Below are 15,914 nucleotides of genomic sequence, written 5' to 3'. Positions count from 1 at the left end.
TTAAAAAGCATCACAAAACACAGTAACTGTCATCCCAGGAGACTCCCCAAGGAAAGCGACCTCTGAATGCACTTGAGGTATTTAAAATTAGACCTAAACAGAGACTCCTTTCATGAATTAGTGTCTGGGCAGGAAGATGTTTAAGATATTTAGAAAACCCTAAGCTACTATCCTGCACACTCATTAAACAGAAGAGTTGTAAGTTTGTCTGAGTCACTGATCTTTAGAAATTTATTTCCTGCAGGACAATCAAGTGACACTACCCTCAGGAAACAAGAAATATTGGCAAACTCACATTTCTTCAAGTTTTAGACACAAGCTGACCTATTAGTGTCAAAAGAAAACAAAAGCTGAACAGACATACAAGAGCATGGGGGAGGAGTGCTGTGCTTTTCATGAAAAAGGGGGTTGCAACATTCTCTTCAATTTGTGTAACAAGACTTTCCCAGCACGGTCAGGAATGCAAAGGAGAACACAAGGCAGAATAAGAGAATTAAATTGGTGTATTCAGCATTTCTCTAGGAGCTGTTTTTGAAGGCTTTATAACAAAACCAACTACAAAAAATATATTAGTTATTCAGCAAGTTATTTAACCACCATGCTGTGAGCTGCACTGTTGTCATCCTCCTTACCTTTGGGGGATGGAGACAAATTCAGAAACTGAACAGAACTGGAAGTCACTATATTCTGCAACACTGAAAATGAGAATTGCTCACCGTGATCACTGTACCGCCGCTGTTTCTGGCTAGAAGATATGCTTCTCTGAACTTTGTGATGAGGAGATTGTCCAGTGCTATTATTAAGATCACTACTTGGCCTAACTTTGGCAAGTGAAAGATTGCTGCTGGAGCTTGAATCACTTGCATCCAACTACAATACAAATGAGAATATTAAAACAAGGAGTTCAGACAAAACAAATTAAACATCCACCACATTATGGGAGCAGTAACAGGCAGGCAGAAGCAAGATGGCTCTGGTACATAGGAAATTTTGTGACAGCAAGGAAGTTGCTTAGAGGCCCCAACTTCTCTTAGATCCTTGTGCAACTGTCTTGGGTGAAACTCAGTGGAATCTGCAGCTCCTCAAAGGACAATCAGATAAAGAAAATCCATCTCTACCTTCAGTACTCTCTCCTCAGAGTTCTCTAAGATTTTAACAGGAAGAGAGGATACATTTAGCAGAAGCCACCACACCAACTCCTCCAGCAGAGGAACCAAGAGCAGCTTACTGATGCCAAGCCCTCTCAGCATCACATGGAAAGGTAATCTACAATGCAAGAACTTTTTTTAGGTTGATCAGTCCTGCTCCTTGGTTCTCTTAAAATATTTACAGCTGGCACATTCACACTTGAGCTCCTAGACTAGACAGGACAGTAACTGGCATACAAAGTCCTTCAGAGGAGTAACTGGTGAGCAAGCAGGGCAGTTTTGGGGAGCCTAAAGGCAAGAGTTTACTGACTCAGATCAGGGTGAGAACAAACACAGCATCATTTGGACAGTTGACACTGATGACTAGAATAATGTGATTTTAAGTATAATGGACTTTTGTGCAGGAATGCAATGCCTATAGTTACTGACTTAATTTTTGCTTGTAACTTTGCCAAGGACACTTTCTGATTCCTTTGTTTCTTTGCATTTGTAAGAATGGTACTTACCTCTGACGATTTCCTTCCTAGCAGTAAGTATGTAGCTGTGATTTCATCATACTTCATTTTACTAAGGGATTCTTGAATTTCTTCTTGAGAATATCCCATTCCTACCATAATATCTAAAACCAAACATACACTCTGTAAGTAACAGAAACACTCTGATGTTTAGGCTGGCTGAGTGTTTAAGCTCAAGAGAAAGTATGGAACATTTAAAGAATTAAAAAAAATGATTAAGTATGAGAACATAAGCCAGATGAAATGTCAGTATTAAAAGATCAGTTACTTTTTCCAAACAGCAAACAAATACAGAGTGGTGGAGGGAAAAAAACAAACAAACAAACAAACCCAGCCACATCATGCAAACAGTATCATATTCTGAAAAATACCCGATTACCTATTCTTTTCTGGTCCGAGATGTCTAGTTCTGGTTCAACAAAAGGTTTAAGTTCATCCTCCTCATGCCCTGCATTGATCCACCTGTCCTTCATAATTTGCTAGAAAAGAAAGAGTTTTGTTAGTACAATACCCTTACCAGCAAAGAAGACGAGCTGTTGCAAGAACAACTCCCCTATCTACCAAGCATTGAGGCCTTTTCTAATTTTCATTTTCCAGAACAGGCCCCAGCACCTACTCAGTTTTGTTTTGCTCCAGTGAGGAGGAACAACAATGCACATCAAGCCAAGCTGCTTCCCAGTCAGCTGTATTCTAGCACATCGCTGAAAGGTAAAAGCCCATAACACAGACCATGAGCAGTGTAACAACTCTGACAAGTCTAGTAGGTCCAGGCTCAACTATGGAAGTCCGTAGAAGCCAGCATTGTTTTGGCCTTTCTCCTCTATGATGGTACCAAATGCAGGCAAAAGGCAACCGCACCATAATCTAGCAGTCAATACTTCCAGTTCTTTGAAAATGTGGAAAATGCCCTGGTGGATCATCCATTAACACAGGAATCCACAATGTAACCATCAGGAAAAGTTCTAGGACATATGCAGTGTAGTCTCACATTCATTTTGAAAGTAACTGTGGAGTCAGGTGCCTTGCAACCCCAGCAAACAAAATCTTAAAAGCCATATGCTTTACTCAAATCCACTCCAAATAAACTATTCAGGAACAGTATGACAATAATAAGTTACAGCTCAAAAATATAGTTTGCAAAATATAACATCTAGCTTTCTGATGCACCTTATTTGTGCCATTACCTCTAGAGTGCCTCTTTTTGTTGGGTTTAGCACCAGGAAACGTTTGAGGAGGTTTTCACAGTCTGTGGACATGTAGAAAGGAATCCTGTATTTTCCCCTTAGCACTCTTTCTCTAAGTTCCTTGGTAACAGAAAAAGAACAGACAGTAAGTTGTAAGCAGCAAATCACTTAAAATATTAGGTAAACATGCCCAACATGTTCTACAAAAACGCACCTTTAAGTTCTGTCCATCGAAGGGAAGAGATCCACTCACAAGGGTATAGAGAATAACACCTAAACTCCAAACATCTACTTCAGGTCCATCATATTTCTTCCCTTGAAAGAGCTCTGGAGCAGCATACGGTGGGCTGCCACAAAAGGTGTCCAGTTTATTTCCAACTGTAAACTCATTGCTAAAACCAAAGTCAGCGATTTTAATGTTCATATCTGCATCTAGTAATAGATTTTCAGCCTGGAAGAGAAAGAATGGTTTGTAAGATGAACTTAAAATACTCGATTTAAAATGCTATTGTCCATTTTACTCATTCTTAAAATGCAGAAAGCCGAAATATCTATTAACATTCCCTTCCTTGCAAGGTCTTTAGGTGTGCTTTCATCTATCATTCACATATCCCCTATTTTAAAAATCTCTGTACAATGGCTTCAGACTATGGAGCTGTTACGCTACCTGATAACTGTGTTATTACCATCTATCTCTTTTCTCCACAGAAATGCATCCCAAGCTACTGTAACTTATATTTTTTAATCTATTCAGATGATAACAAGATATAGTCTCATTATCCATATTTTGTGGGGCATTCTTGCAAAAGTTTGGTAATACACATAACCTTTAAACTTTAAGTGTTTTTTTGTTGGTGTTTTGTGGTTTTGGGGGTTTTTTTGGGGGGGGGATGTGTTGGGGTTTTTTTTGTTTGTTTGGGTTTTTTTTAAGTTACAAAGCTATGATATGTTGAACAAGTTATGTAGCAACACTATTAATATAAAAGGCACAGTTTAAAGAAGGGATATACCATTTCAAGCCAAGCTACAAAGAAGTAATACTTCAGTTCCATCATCACAACTGGTAATTCATTCTGTTCAAGAGCAAAACTTGTCATTATCTCTATCAAACTACCTTTTTTTTTTTTAAAGACCTCTCATGTAACACTGACCTGCATCAGATTTGAACCTGACCACAGGGTGAGAGGCTTTCAACAGCCATTCAATTTCTATATTTAAAAGCCTTACAAATCCTCTTCCTTTTATTTGAAATGGTTCTATAATGTAAACATGCCTCAAAACTTGCTGTAACACATGAAAAAAAATCAGAAAGCTTAATACACACTGCATTTTATCGGCACAGTAAAGATCACACCCACAGGTACAGAAGCTGACACACACTTCACACACTTTTTCCTACTCACCTTGAGATCTCTATGAACAATATGCTTTTGATGGCAATACTGCACTGCAGATACTATCTGGATAGAAAACAAACCCAATTATATAAGTGACATCTCTAAGAAACAGACATTTTAATCAAAAAGTTCAACATTTATTACTAAAGTTGACATGTACTTATCTACTCTGAGCTACATAACCACCTACCACCGTGACCAGCATATTTGGGGGAAAGCTGTTAAATCACTTAGGTGTTTGTTATTTGATCTATTTGGTTTCTACTATACTTGAAAGAGGATTTTGGTTTTCCTATGTGGCTAATTATAGACCAGTAGCAGCAATGACTTTCAGAAAGGTTACTGAAGTACTTCCATTCCAGTACTGTATACAGCTATAAAAGCTTTCCCTCTACACTGAAGTCTTCCAGTCCCTCCCCAAAGGTGATTTTTCATGCCACAGCATGGAGAGAAAAGGGTAAGAAATGGGCTTAGCTCCCGGAGAAACTACTGGGAAACAGCTTGTTTGTCAAAACTTATGTAGTGAGAAGCAACTGTGCATCTGACAGATGTCTGCTGTCTAAGTGCATATGGTTTATTGTATTTTGTATACTGTACAAGAGTAGCAAGCTCAATGGAAAAAACTCTGTATGTTTCTCAAGTGTAATGGAATAATTTCTTCCATCATCATTTCCAAATATCATTAAGTTTTTGCTGCTTTATATAGCAAACTATATAAGCTATTTACACAGTACAGTGTCCTAGTACATTGCTTTAGAGTCATAAACATTGCTGCAGAACTCTACATGTATGGAAAACCTAGATAAAGTCTTATTGTTACATGATCACAAATGTGGTCAAACACATTTTATTGTCATGCATACGTGGTCAGAATTGATGCAGATGTTATGACTTCTTAAAATAAGTGGAACTGCACATAAAAATAATATAACGTAATAACTACACCTAAATAAATGTATTTCCATTCTTTGTTCAAGATTAAGATTTCCAACACAGAAAGATGAGTTATCATTACTGTTAGAAAAAATAACTCATGATCAGACCGCCCAGCTTAGCATAAGGATCCTCCTGTACTGGTAAGAAGCAATGGTTCTCATCCTCCGTATTTAGAGTAGGTGAAAGTAAGGTTCTTAGTAGGTCAAAGAAGTGGCCTACCACTCAATTTTGCATTCAAAACTTAAGCACCAGTGTTATGATCTTTGTGCCCCTGTATTATTGAATCATGCAGGTGCAAAATGCTACCTTAGAAACCAGGCAGTCTACGAAAAGTTGAAGTATTTCCATTCCCTACACTTTCATTCTGGTTTTGCTTGTTCCTTTATGTATTGGCTCCCTCTTTCAGACTCCAAGTTCAGCTTTTTACAGTTACTGAAACTGCCAAAGTGCTCCCACACCACCACTTGTACCATCCTTTTGGTTTTCCTTCCTTTCCTCTCCACTACTATTACTTTAGTGCCAGTCACAAGCTCAGTCTGCAGGTGCTTCTAAGGCTGACAGCACGACAAACACCTCAAGCTTTATTCAGGACTGCAGAGACACAGCCCTATACCACTCGCTCCTAAACTGCTTTTACTAGGACTATCTAAGAGCAGAAGGTCTAGCAGATGATCAATCAGTAGTTTCCTTTGGAGATGCTTTTGAACTACTCTGCATTGCAACAGGATAGCACAAAGACTGCAGAAGTAAGTCCAATCTAAATGGAAAGGAAATAGTGCAATGTGTATGACATTAATAATTGAAGAACAGCAGTCAAAACGGAATGAAAAATAGCACAAAGCAGGGCTGCGCTGGATTGACTTCCTTGTCTTCCACCTTCCATCACTGTTTCCACTGACAGCCCCCTCACCCCCAACCGACTTGAGTGTGAGAAATTTGCTGACGCTTGGCAGGTGAGGAGAAGAGGGGAAGAAACAGCAGACCATTTTGCTAGAGGTAACAATTGGAGCATTGAAATACATTTCTTGGGAGGGATTTCAAAAATCTGTATAATCATAGGTTTTAAAGAACAAGTTAGAACAAGTTATCTCTAGGCAGACAAACCATTCTTCATAAGGGTTAAGTGACAAAAGGATAGATAAATGACCTCTCAAGGTCCCTTCCACACTGCCAAGAGTATTTTGTTTCTTAACTGGAACATACAAGTAAGATGTATTTTGTGGATTTTTTTATTTTCCAAGACCTGTCCTAACATCTACCAGCATAAAACATTCTAAACTGCTTCTGCAGGGAAACAGTGGGAAGAATGAAGGAGGCCAGATCTAATCAGCTGCAGTAGATGAAGAGAGGGAAGTAATACACATGAATTTTGGAAGACCCCCTGCCCCGAGTCTTGGCTTCCCATTTTTTGCATTAATTCTTACCCAGATGGGCAGATTTTTCTATGGAAAAAGGATGGTAAGATCAAACCAGAACTGCTTGGAAGCTTGTAATATGGGAAGAAAAATGAGGTGACATTAAGAATGCAAAACATTCTGGATTTGAATTTCTCACACATGGCTGCACAAAAGGAGCTTGAAATGGAGAACTGCAGAGCATGGCTGTATTTTTAGTGTTTGTACCCTCTCCTGTGTTCCTTGTCAAGCGTGACTGGAATGATGTGATCTCTTTTACATTCTTTTTTTCCTGCTAGAAACCTTAAGTATGCATAACAAAATGGACCAAAAAAAATTTTTAACAAGCAAAGAGGGGAGAATTACCAAATTCTGCTCTTTGCCTGCTAGAGAGGAAGGGCCGCCTCAGATAAAACACAACTGTTTGATCCAGAAATCACAACTACTGAAAGAAGAAACATGATCTGAAAACAAGATATAATACAACCTACTGTAAGAACTAAGCTCAATACCACGGCACAACTGTTTCTTCAGTTTAAAGAGAGTCACCGTCTGTTAAACCAGTTAGTGAAGTAAAAAAGAAAAATCCCTATTATGTCATAAGTCCCTATCTAACATAAGAACAGCTGCACTGAATCAGATAAAAGGTCTACAGAGAGCACTCCCTCTCCAACAATGGCTAAGAGCTAAACAAAGCTATTCTGGGACTACAGTAAGGTGAAATGAATAGTTTTATGACCTGTAAACCCAGCAAGATCTAGTTTCCTTTGACACTGTCCCATAGCCCGAGTCCTAATGTCTAATAAATGCCAAGCACTGATCAAAGTTTCCTGACTTCTGTCTGCGTGCATGCTCTTCTCTCTAGCAAAGTGCCTGTGCTACAGTTTCTCTCCTAGGATTCTCTTTTTTTTCCAGGTGCTCATGCTTTTGAAGCTCTCAAGAACCTCCTATCTTTGAGATCAAGGTCCTCTAAAACTGGTTGAGCTCAGTAGCCAGGAAGTCAGCTGTTGAGGGAGGACAGAGCACAGCTGCCTGTGCCAGGATACAAGACTTATAAGAAACTGAAAACATACTTCTGTATATTTCAGTGGATTCAAGTGAGGCCATCAATGTATCTTTACAAACAGCATTTAGACTACCAAAGTACAAAAAAAGAAAAATCAAGCTGAGAATCTGAAGTGCATAAAATCAACTCTTGATGGGTCAAATACCCAGCTCAGCAGGTAACTATCTTTTAAATTCTTTCCCTTCACATTTGTTTTTGAAAAATGAAGTTACACATATCCTGTACTACCCACATTATCCCATAAAATTAAGCACTAAGTGTACCTGTAAAACATGTTTGACCTGTTTCCACAAGTTTTCACTTAAAGGGGAGTTGAATTGTTAGAAAAAACAGGTAATTGTTGAACAAACATGCAATTTCAATGGAATTACCACAAGATCTTTTTCCACACAACTCCTGATAAAAGAAACTGAGGACAAAGAGCAGAGAACCATACCAGTAGAAGTTTTCAACATTCACATCTGAGAGAGAACAGCAAAGCCTCTCAAGTTACTCTGAAGCTCTTCAAGTGACATTACAAAGAGAAAGGCAACAGTCTGGGCTTTAGAAGAGATGGCTGAAGTGGGAACGACTGCTCCACAACCCATCACATCTACTCCAACACAGCACAGAAACACATACCAGAAACCCTCAATCACAAAGGAAAGTTCTCTAGCTGCCAGAATATGGAAGGGAGGGAAGCGGCTTTAAAAAGACATTTTGTTAAAGAGGAAGAAAAATTTTCCTTACTAAGGAAATTCAAGCTGTATAACTCCAGTAATCACAAATCACTTCTAGGGATATGAAGTCTGCAGCTGGTTTTTTTGGGTTGTTTTGTTCGTCTGTTTGGTTTTTAGTGTTGAGGGGGGTGGGTTTTGCGCAAAAGATTAAAGAGGGTAAATACAAGATTTAGAGATGAGAGAAAACAAAGGAACAAGGATTTCCTTTTGCTGCCTCCTTATGTTGGGTTAAAAAAGTTTCTGTTTTTCTTTACTTCATTGCTACTTTTGAGCTTATTGTTTATATTGCTTTCACACAATTCTTACTACATGAGACAGAGGCACCAAAACAGTTGTGGCAGTTTCCTAGTTCCCAAATTGTTCCTTTCAGTCACACTACCCACACTAGAGAAGTGTAAAAGTTTTCTTTACAAGGCATTTTGTGAAAGGCATTAATCAATTTCCTGGAAGTCTCATACATTATATAAGATTTCTTCTACTTTTGTATGGCTATGCTTAAGCAATGAAGCTATCAGAGCCTCCCCTTCCAACAGGGAAACTGACTGTCACGTCATTGCCACAATTCACCAGTTTAAAGCCCCTACACATTGTTTAATAAAACACTCTTGTCCCTATTCATTAAAATGTCATTAAGCATGAGCTAATTTTGATATTTATTACTTTTCACAACATTATCTAGCTTACCCAAGTGACCAAAGGGATGGAAATAACATAGGCATTTAAAAATTTCTGCACAAGAGCAGAAAACAAAGTCCATCAGACCAGTCAGATCCACAAATGAAACTCTAGATGCTACAAGAGCAGAGATTTGGGATTTTAATTAGTTATGCAAAAATATTTGGTTATGTTCAATACTGCTTTACTGTAGAATGGAAATGCTTTTCACAGATCAATGAAATTCCAACATCTTTGCAGGGCTAGTTTATCCATCATAAAGAAAGCTAAACTAACAAGCCTAGAAATTACTTCTCCGTGACTTTTTAGAACAACTATTAAATTGCAACTTTCCATGTAAGCGTATGGATGTGAACGGATGCCTGTTAGGTGCACTGCCTTGTGTTTTTGAAACTGACCTGTTTGTAGCCTGTTACATTTGAATAACTTCCAAAAGGTTACGGGCCAGCTGAACTAAGGATATATGAAATCAACCCAGAGGAAATGAATTTTGGAACGGAATACACTTCCAAATCAAGCAGTCACTGTGTTCTGGCACTCCTGGACACCCTGGCACACAGCACGAAGGAAACTAGCACCACTGAATGGCCTACTAACCCCTTCGAAGTACTACTGTAACCCAAGTTCTTTCTCACTCAGGGCTACAAATCCGCAACATGCTGAACACTGCTGGAAGTTAAATGCAAAGGACAGCCGTTTTACTCATTTCAGCATTAAAAATGGGGGTGGGGTGGGGCTGATGTATAGGAATGTTATACATACCTGTCTAAATTTAGCTCTAGCCTCCTTTTCCTTCATTCTTCCATGTGCAACCAGATAGTCAAACACCTCCCCTACAATTCAATAATGAGATACATTAACGCCAATTTCAGAACCTAGAGATTCCTCTCTAGCAGTTGTCCACAGCAGCTTCACTGGAATGATTGTACTTCATGTTTATGATTACAGGTTAGCTCAAGAGAGCAAGGCACAACTGCTATGCAATTTACTACACTGTCATCTCTTATACAAGAAAATAATAAGACTTAATGAATGACTGGATATAGAAAAAAAATTTCCTTTCAGTTATTTATGATAGAAATGAGCAGCGTACTTCTGTTTTGTAAATAGAGATGACTTTTGCCCCACAAAAAAAAAGCTTCATATATGAGAACATCTGATGATATTTGTAAATATTGTCATACCAGCACTAGAATTTTTATTTGTGCATGTGTGTAAACATGTTTTAACCAAAATCGGAAATCTTAGCTTTAACCTAGGCTTGGAAGAGGTACCCGCAAGGAAGGTCACAATAATGAGCACAGCAGGACACACTGACATAATCCATCACACAACCATCACACCTGTAAGATACACTGAGAAGGATTACTCCTGAACAAGCCCAATGTTGTATGGTTGTGGACGACTAAAGGAGATTACTAAAGCAGTACTAAAGATCTGTTGTGTTTTGGGGTTTTTTTTCCCCTTTAATCAATCCAGCCATTTTATAGCACGTCAATACAGACTACAATGTTTGAGCTTTAGGTGAGGCCAACTGGCCCACAAAACATTGACATGCTTGTGAGAGCATGGGAGATTTTCTTTACTAAAAACTAGCAGTCACATACATAAGAACTCCTACAAACACAGACTAGTACACAGTTTTAAAAATTCTTTGCTAATACACAAAATTAATAAAAACTTTAGAAGTGGATCAAATATCTAAATATTCTCTACTGAGCAAGAAAACACTGTTTTGTAGATAGCCACCTCACAAGGGAAGAGCTGAGTAACTTCACATTTATTTTTGAAAAGAAGCAACTCCACCAAATTTGAATAAAAAACCCAGAGTCATGGAAAAGGACTCTGGAAAAGGAAACAACTGAGCAATTTGAGGGAATGTCAGGATTTTCTACAAAATAGCCTTACTTCCCTCCGTAGTGTATTATTTAGTACTCAACTCAGATAACTCTCTCAGCTATATTTCACAGCTGTTTCTTCAAAAACCTTGAAAGCCCAAACTTGAACATTTCTTCACAATTCAGGGAAAATGACACCAGAGAAAGAATTATCCCCAGTTTATGCAAAGTGTTGCAGTTGTAGCAATAGTTTCTTTCATCCTGCAGCCACAGAGTTCATATGCATCATGCATGACCAGTATCTTGATACAGAGGAAATACGGGAAATTGATGCTTGCCACTGAGCTTATCTGCCATTCCCGTCTTGCACAACACGGCATGTGCAAAGGGTACTGCTCATGGCCTTTTAGACCAGTACAGTGTGTATCTCTCCATTACCCTCAGAAAGATCCTCAGTGCTTTTAGAGAACCACTGGCCCTTCTACCTCCTAGAAGCTAATCACTAGATGGCAACAGGACTTCACTTTTAAGCCTAGTACCATCAAATAGCACAGAGGTGCCTCCACAAACACCTGTACCAGCAAATATTTTAACTGTATTTTACCAACTTTGTTTCTGTTTGGACAATTCTTGGCTGAGCATTTAGGGAGCTGCCAGAAGAAAACATAGGCAGGTAGAGAATCATTACCTGATTTATAGTAATTTGTTAAACTTCACGTAATCTAATGTCAGAGACAGAATTCAATGCTGATTTTCTCTGAAAAAAGTCTCTATATCTCCCTCACAAAACTAAAGAAAAGCCTCAACTATCTGAGATTACCAGCTGCTGATGCTGAAGGGTCACATTGACAAATTGAGTGCTATTAGATTTTAGCCAGCAAGGAGTAACTTAAGCCCGAATACCTTAATTCTAGCTCTGGTGAAAATATCTGACATTGCATGATGTGCGCTTTTCCCCCCCTCTCTGCAATCAGGAATAAATGTTTACGTTCCTCCTAAAATGGCATAAGGCTAAGCCTAACAACTCTTGACAGTAGAAGGTCTGTGATTAAGATACGTCAAACGTTGTCAACATCTAAAAAACAGAAGTTGCACTACTCGTGCTTTTGAAAGCAACAGTTAAAGAAAATGCTTCATCTGAACATTTTTTTACCAATTATCTTAAACAAAATAGGACACCAGAGGTAGGGAGCTGAATACAATAAATAGAAAAGGTTGGCCTTTGTTATGGAAAGGAACAATCGATGGCCAATAAAGATTCCCATTAAATTTGAGTTGTGAAAATAAAGCAAACGTTACTAAGTTGCAATAAGTTCAGAGGCTGGTTTTACAAGTTATAATTAATTATGTTGCCCAAAGATGTCCCAGAGAATAGAAAATATTTTGCTTAAGATTTTACACTACCATGACATTAATATTTGCTGAAAAAGAAAGCAAACTTTAAAGAATACAAGTGCTTTCTCCCGCTTGGCAATTTGTTTACATGTGTCATTACAGCAGAGAGGTACTTACCCCCACTTGCATATTCCATTATTAAATAGAGAGTTTTTTCAGTTTCAATGACTTCAAATAGCTTCACTAGAAAAGAAAGCCATTTATTAATCAGTTAACTAGTTGCAGAAGTATTCTCTGCAGAGAATTCTGTCAGAGGAAAAAAAAACCAAAACCTATTTGCTTGCTGCTTGACAATATCAGACTATTACTCTAAAGAAGCTTTTTCTGTCTAATGTTCCTAAATGACCGTAACACATTTGGTCAACTCACACAGAACAACATTTTCTCAAGAAAAAATACGTTGCGTCTGTTACATGGGAAAAGCAACTAAATTAAGCCGAACTTCCACAGGTTTGAGCATCAGCACTAACCGTTTTTATGCACGGAGCTGACATACATGGTGACAAATGAGTCAATTTGCCGATCGACCTGTAACAATACTACGTCATTTAAATGTACAATCCTGAACAATTTCTTGACCACTTCCTGGTTTTGGTATATACTTGTTTTTAATGACAGCTTGAATTTGGCCAAAATCAGTATTATACTCAAAAGGAATAACATTATCAGCTAGCTATGCAAGTAACAGTTTGTGCAAAGGGACCAAAATGTTGTGGGTTGTTTTTTTTTTTTTTCCCTCAACACACAGTTCTGAAAAAACTATTTATTACTACTACTACTTTACAGAAAATTGACACCCTAGTGCAGAATCATCTTTCACACCCATACCACAACAATTTTTACAGTGAAAAAGCTAACATTTCCCCAGAGTTGGAAATTATATGAAAGAAACAAGGTACCTATATTTGGATGATTTAAGATCTTCATTATTCTTACTTCTCTGAAGAGCTGAAATAAATATAAAACATGAAATAATTTAATGAAATAGGTAACACCCATTCTTCTTAAAGCCTGATCATTTTGATATACTTATTTAAACACAAAGGGCAAACATTACTATTAGCATTTCCATGAAGTTCATGAAATAAGCACTTATTGGAGGGAAGAGTTAAGTGCCTGCTTCTTTTAACATCCCTCCCCAAACAAACCAACCCTCAAAAACCTGAAGACACCCACAAAGCGCTCCAGATAGCTTAAGCGAGGAGCGATCTTAGCTCTGTGGTTCACAGACTTTTGGGGCCAGAAGAGCATTATGAGCCCACGCAGCTTCTTGCTGGCCAGTACATGTCACACAATCTTTCACTCCTTCACAGAAAATACTGTTTCCAAAGTTTTCTGAACCCCCATCAGAGCACCTTTTGAAGACCACTGCGCTAAGTTACTGGTATGAATTCATCACTCTTCAGTGCTTGGTTAAAGCCATGGAATTACTGTGCTACATCAGGAACTCGCAGGTGAAAAGTCAGCTGCTTATATTGCATAAAAAGTGTATTAACTACACCAGCAAGGAGCAAGTTTTAAGGAGAGATGGGCAGGCAAGGCTCCCCCTCGGCCCTCTAGAAGCGTTCCTGCAAGGCGAGTGAGGCACAGTAGCATCTAGTCCTGGGTTTGTCACTGCAGCTCCATTGATTCTTGCTGCCAGACCTCCAGCCTCCAAGCTCGCTCAGCCAGTGCAACACACTGAACATGCTTGCCAAAATTAATAGGGCAGAACACAAAACGGTGTTTTCCTGACCCAACAATCCCCAGCAGACAGAAGAAACACCATTACTTCAGGGGTACAGTCTCAAAGGGATCAGCCTGCTCCCATCCCCTTCACCATCCACCTTCCTATGCAACAGGATTGTACCGCTTCCCTTTATGCAAGCATTGGTGTTAACCCAGACTGACACACAAGGTCCAGGAATTAATTTAACAGAAAATCTCAGAAAACACACAACTCCCCCAAAATAAAAACACTGCATCTCTAAGTTTTCTGTTGTAGCTCCCTTGCTCACCCCAGCAGGATGGGCGGTGAGGGAGTACAACTGCCCATTGCAAGCTGCAGGATGACATTAGATCAACAGTGCTGCATCCAGAGAGCACATACTGATTATAAGGAACTTGTTCCCCCCCCCACCCCCAATACTCATGTGAAGACGGTCTTGCTTGAGTAGCTACTTCTAAAGAGTTCAACTTTGCCTGTCACAGAGAGTAAACTCTGTCCTCCTGCAACTGGACAATAATACAGGAACAACATTTAACAAACCACAAACAAAAGCAAAGTCTGTTACTCATCAGCTGTTAATTACTTTCACCTCTGAAAACTCTCTTCTGCAAAAGAAAATTGTAAGATGTATATAAATTCCTGGAGGTATTTAAAAGTCATGTACATGTAGTGCTTAGGGATACGGTTTAGTGGTGGACTTGGTAGTGCTAGGTTAACGGTTGGACTTGATCTTAAAGGTCTTTCCCAATCTAAACGATTCTATTCTATGATAAACCTGTAAGTGTAACAAAAAATGCCACGGGTGTTGTTACTACAGTATAAAATATTGCTTTTAATGAAGTTGGTTAATAGCAGGTGAAGTAAAAGTAGTCCCACTTCTTCTCCCAGAAAAGACCTGAGATAAAAATGATTACAAAAAACCCCTTGAAGTGCAAATATTATTGTATTCGGAAAACCCAAAGAATTATCTTTTTAAGCAGTATGCTACATGGCAGTCAAGTGTGTAGCTGTTCTCCTTCTGCAGCTCCCCCCATGCCAGCCCAAGACTCCAGAGGGTTGACATTCTTAAGCCTCGATTATTTTCTAACAGCATGCTTCAAAAAGTGGGAGTATTAAGTGGTTTTATTATAAACCTAACACCAACTTCTACAGGAATACCAGTAACGTAACAGATCATACTGAACTTAATGTAAAGAGACTGAAGCAGAACAAAAGTCCACAGCTCCACAGGAATGCAGACATGGGAGAAAAGAAAGAGTTTTGTAAATAAGAGATAACAGTGTTGTTATTAACAGTAAAGAAGCAAAAAGTGCTGCTGCAAGATTTGCCTCAGGTCAGATTTCAGATAAAGTGAAGATATTTAGTATGTCTACATGTATTTCTAATGATGCAAAGATCTGTAGGTGTACTTACTCAATAAAAGCAAAAAAAAAAAAGTGAAACATAGGAAATGGAAAACAACCAAAGAATCAACAAAACAAAATCCTTGTGCCTTTGTGTCTTTTAATAAAAGAAAATGCGGGGGGTGGGGAGTGGGATTTAAATAAATAAATAAATGGGGGGCAGGGGGGAATCACAATTTGGAGACCAGTTCTAACAGTTCTCTGCTTTCTGATGTTTCTGTAAAGGCTAAGATTTGGGGAGCAATCCTCATTGCACTGCCCAACAGATCTTCTCCCCCACACTACAGACACAGCTGTGAATGGCACACTACCTGAACACAGAGTAAAACCAAACGGTTTTCCAATGCTTTTAATTATCTTATTATTATCATCCAGGTCTATGCCTGACACTTTGCTAGATGACAAGCTGCTTAAATGCAATCAGGGCTGATTGATCAAGTAAATTTTTGGCCATGCAAAACAGTTTCAAAAACTATGCATGCATGTTTTCTTTTTCCCCCAAAGAGGTAAGTAAATTGCCTTTTTTTTTTTTTTAA

At 38.7% G+C, this 15,914-nt stretch overlaps 1 protein-coding gene across 12 annotated transcripts in view; it reads right to left on the bottom strand.

The window, feature by feature from the left end:
- Nucleotides 1-15,914, bottom strand: part of MARK3 (microtubule affinity regulating kinase 3) — a 65,346-nt gene that overhangs the window by 24,653 nt on the left and 24,779 nt on the right. For 11 of the 12 annotated variants that reach the window (XM_075503649.1, XM_075503651.1, XM_075503653.1 and 8 more), the window contains 9 exons: nucleotides 13,167-13,215; nucleotides 12,385-12,450; nucleotides 9,797-9,867; nucleotides 4,251-4,307; nucleotides 3,062-3,298; nucleotides 2,848-2,967; nucleotides 2,043-2,142; nucleotides 1,655-1,767; nucleotides 717-870 (listed from right to left, as the gene is read on the bottom strand). In XM_075503649.1, coding sequence (XP_075359764.1) covers nucleotides 717-870; nucleotides 1,655-1,767; nucleotides 2,043-2,142; nucleotides 2,848-2,967; nucleotides 3,062-3,298; nucleotides 4,251-4,307; nucleotides 9,797-9,867; nucleotides 12,385-12,450; nucleotides 13,167-13,215 — 967 coding nt within the window. The remainder of the gene's footprint in view (nucleotides 1-716; nucleotides 871-1,654; nucleotides 1,768-2,042; nucleotides 2,143-2,847; nucleotides 2,968-3,061; nucleotides 3,299-4,250; nucleotides 4,308-9,796; nucleotides 9,868-12,384; nucleotides 12,451-13,166; nucleotides 13,216-15,914) is intronic. The other variant, XM_075503655.1, reaches the window with a different exon arrangement.

This window comes from Mycteria americana, chromosome 5 (genome assembly GCF_035582795.1).
Source record: "Mycteria americana isolate JAX WOST 10 ecotype Jacksonville Zoo and Gardens chromosome 5, USCA_MyAme_1.0, whole genome shotgun sequence".
Taxonomy (NCBI): Eukaryota; Metazoa; Chordata; class Aves; order Ciconiiformes; family Ciconiidae; genus Mycteria; species Mycteria americana.
This window is presented reverse-complemented; position numbering and strand designations above follow the sequence as displayed.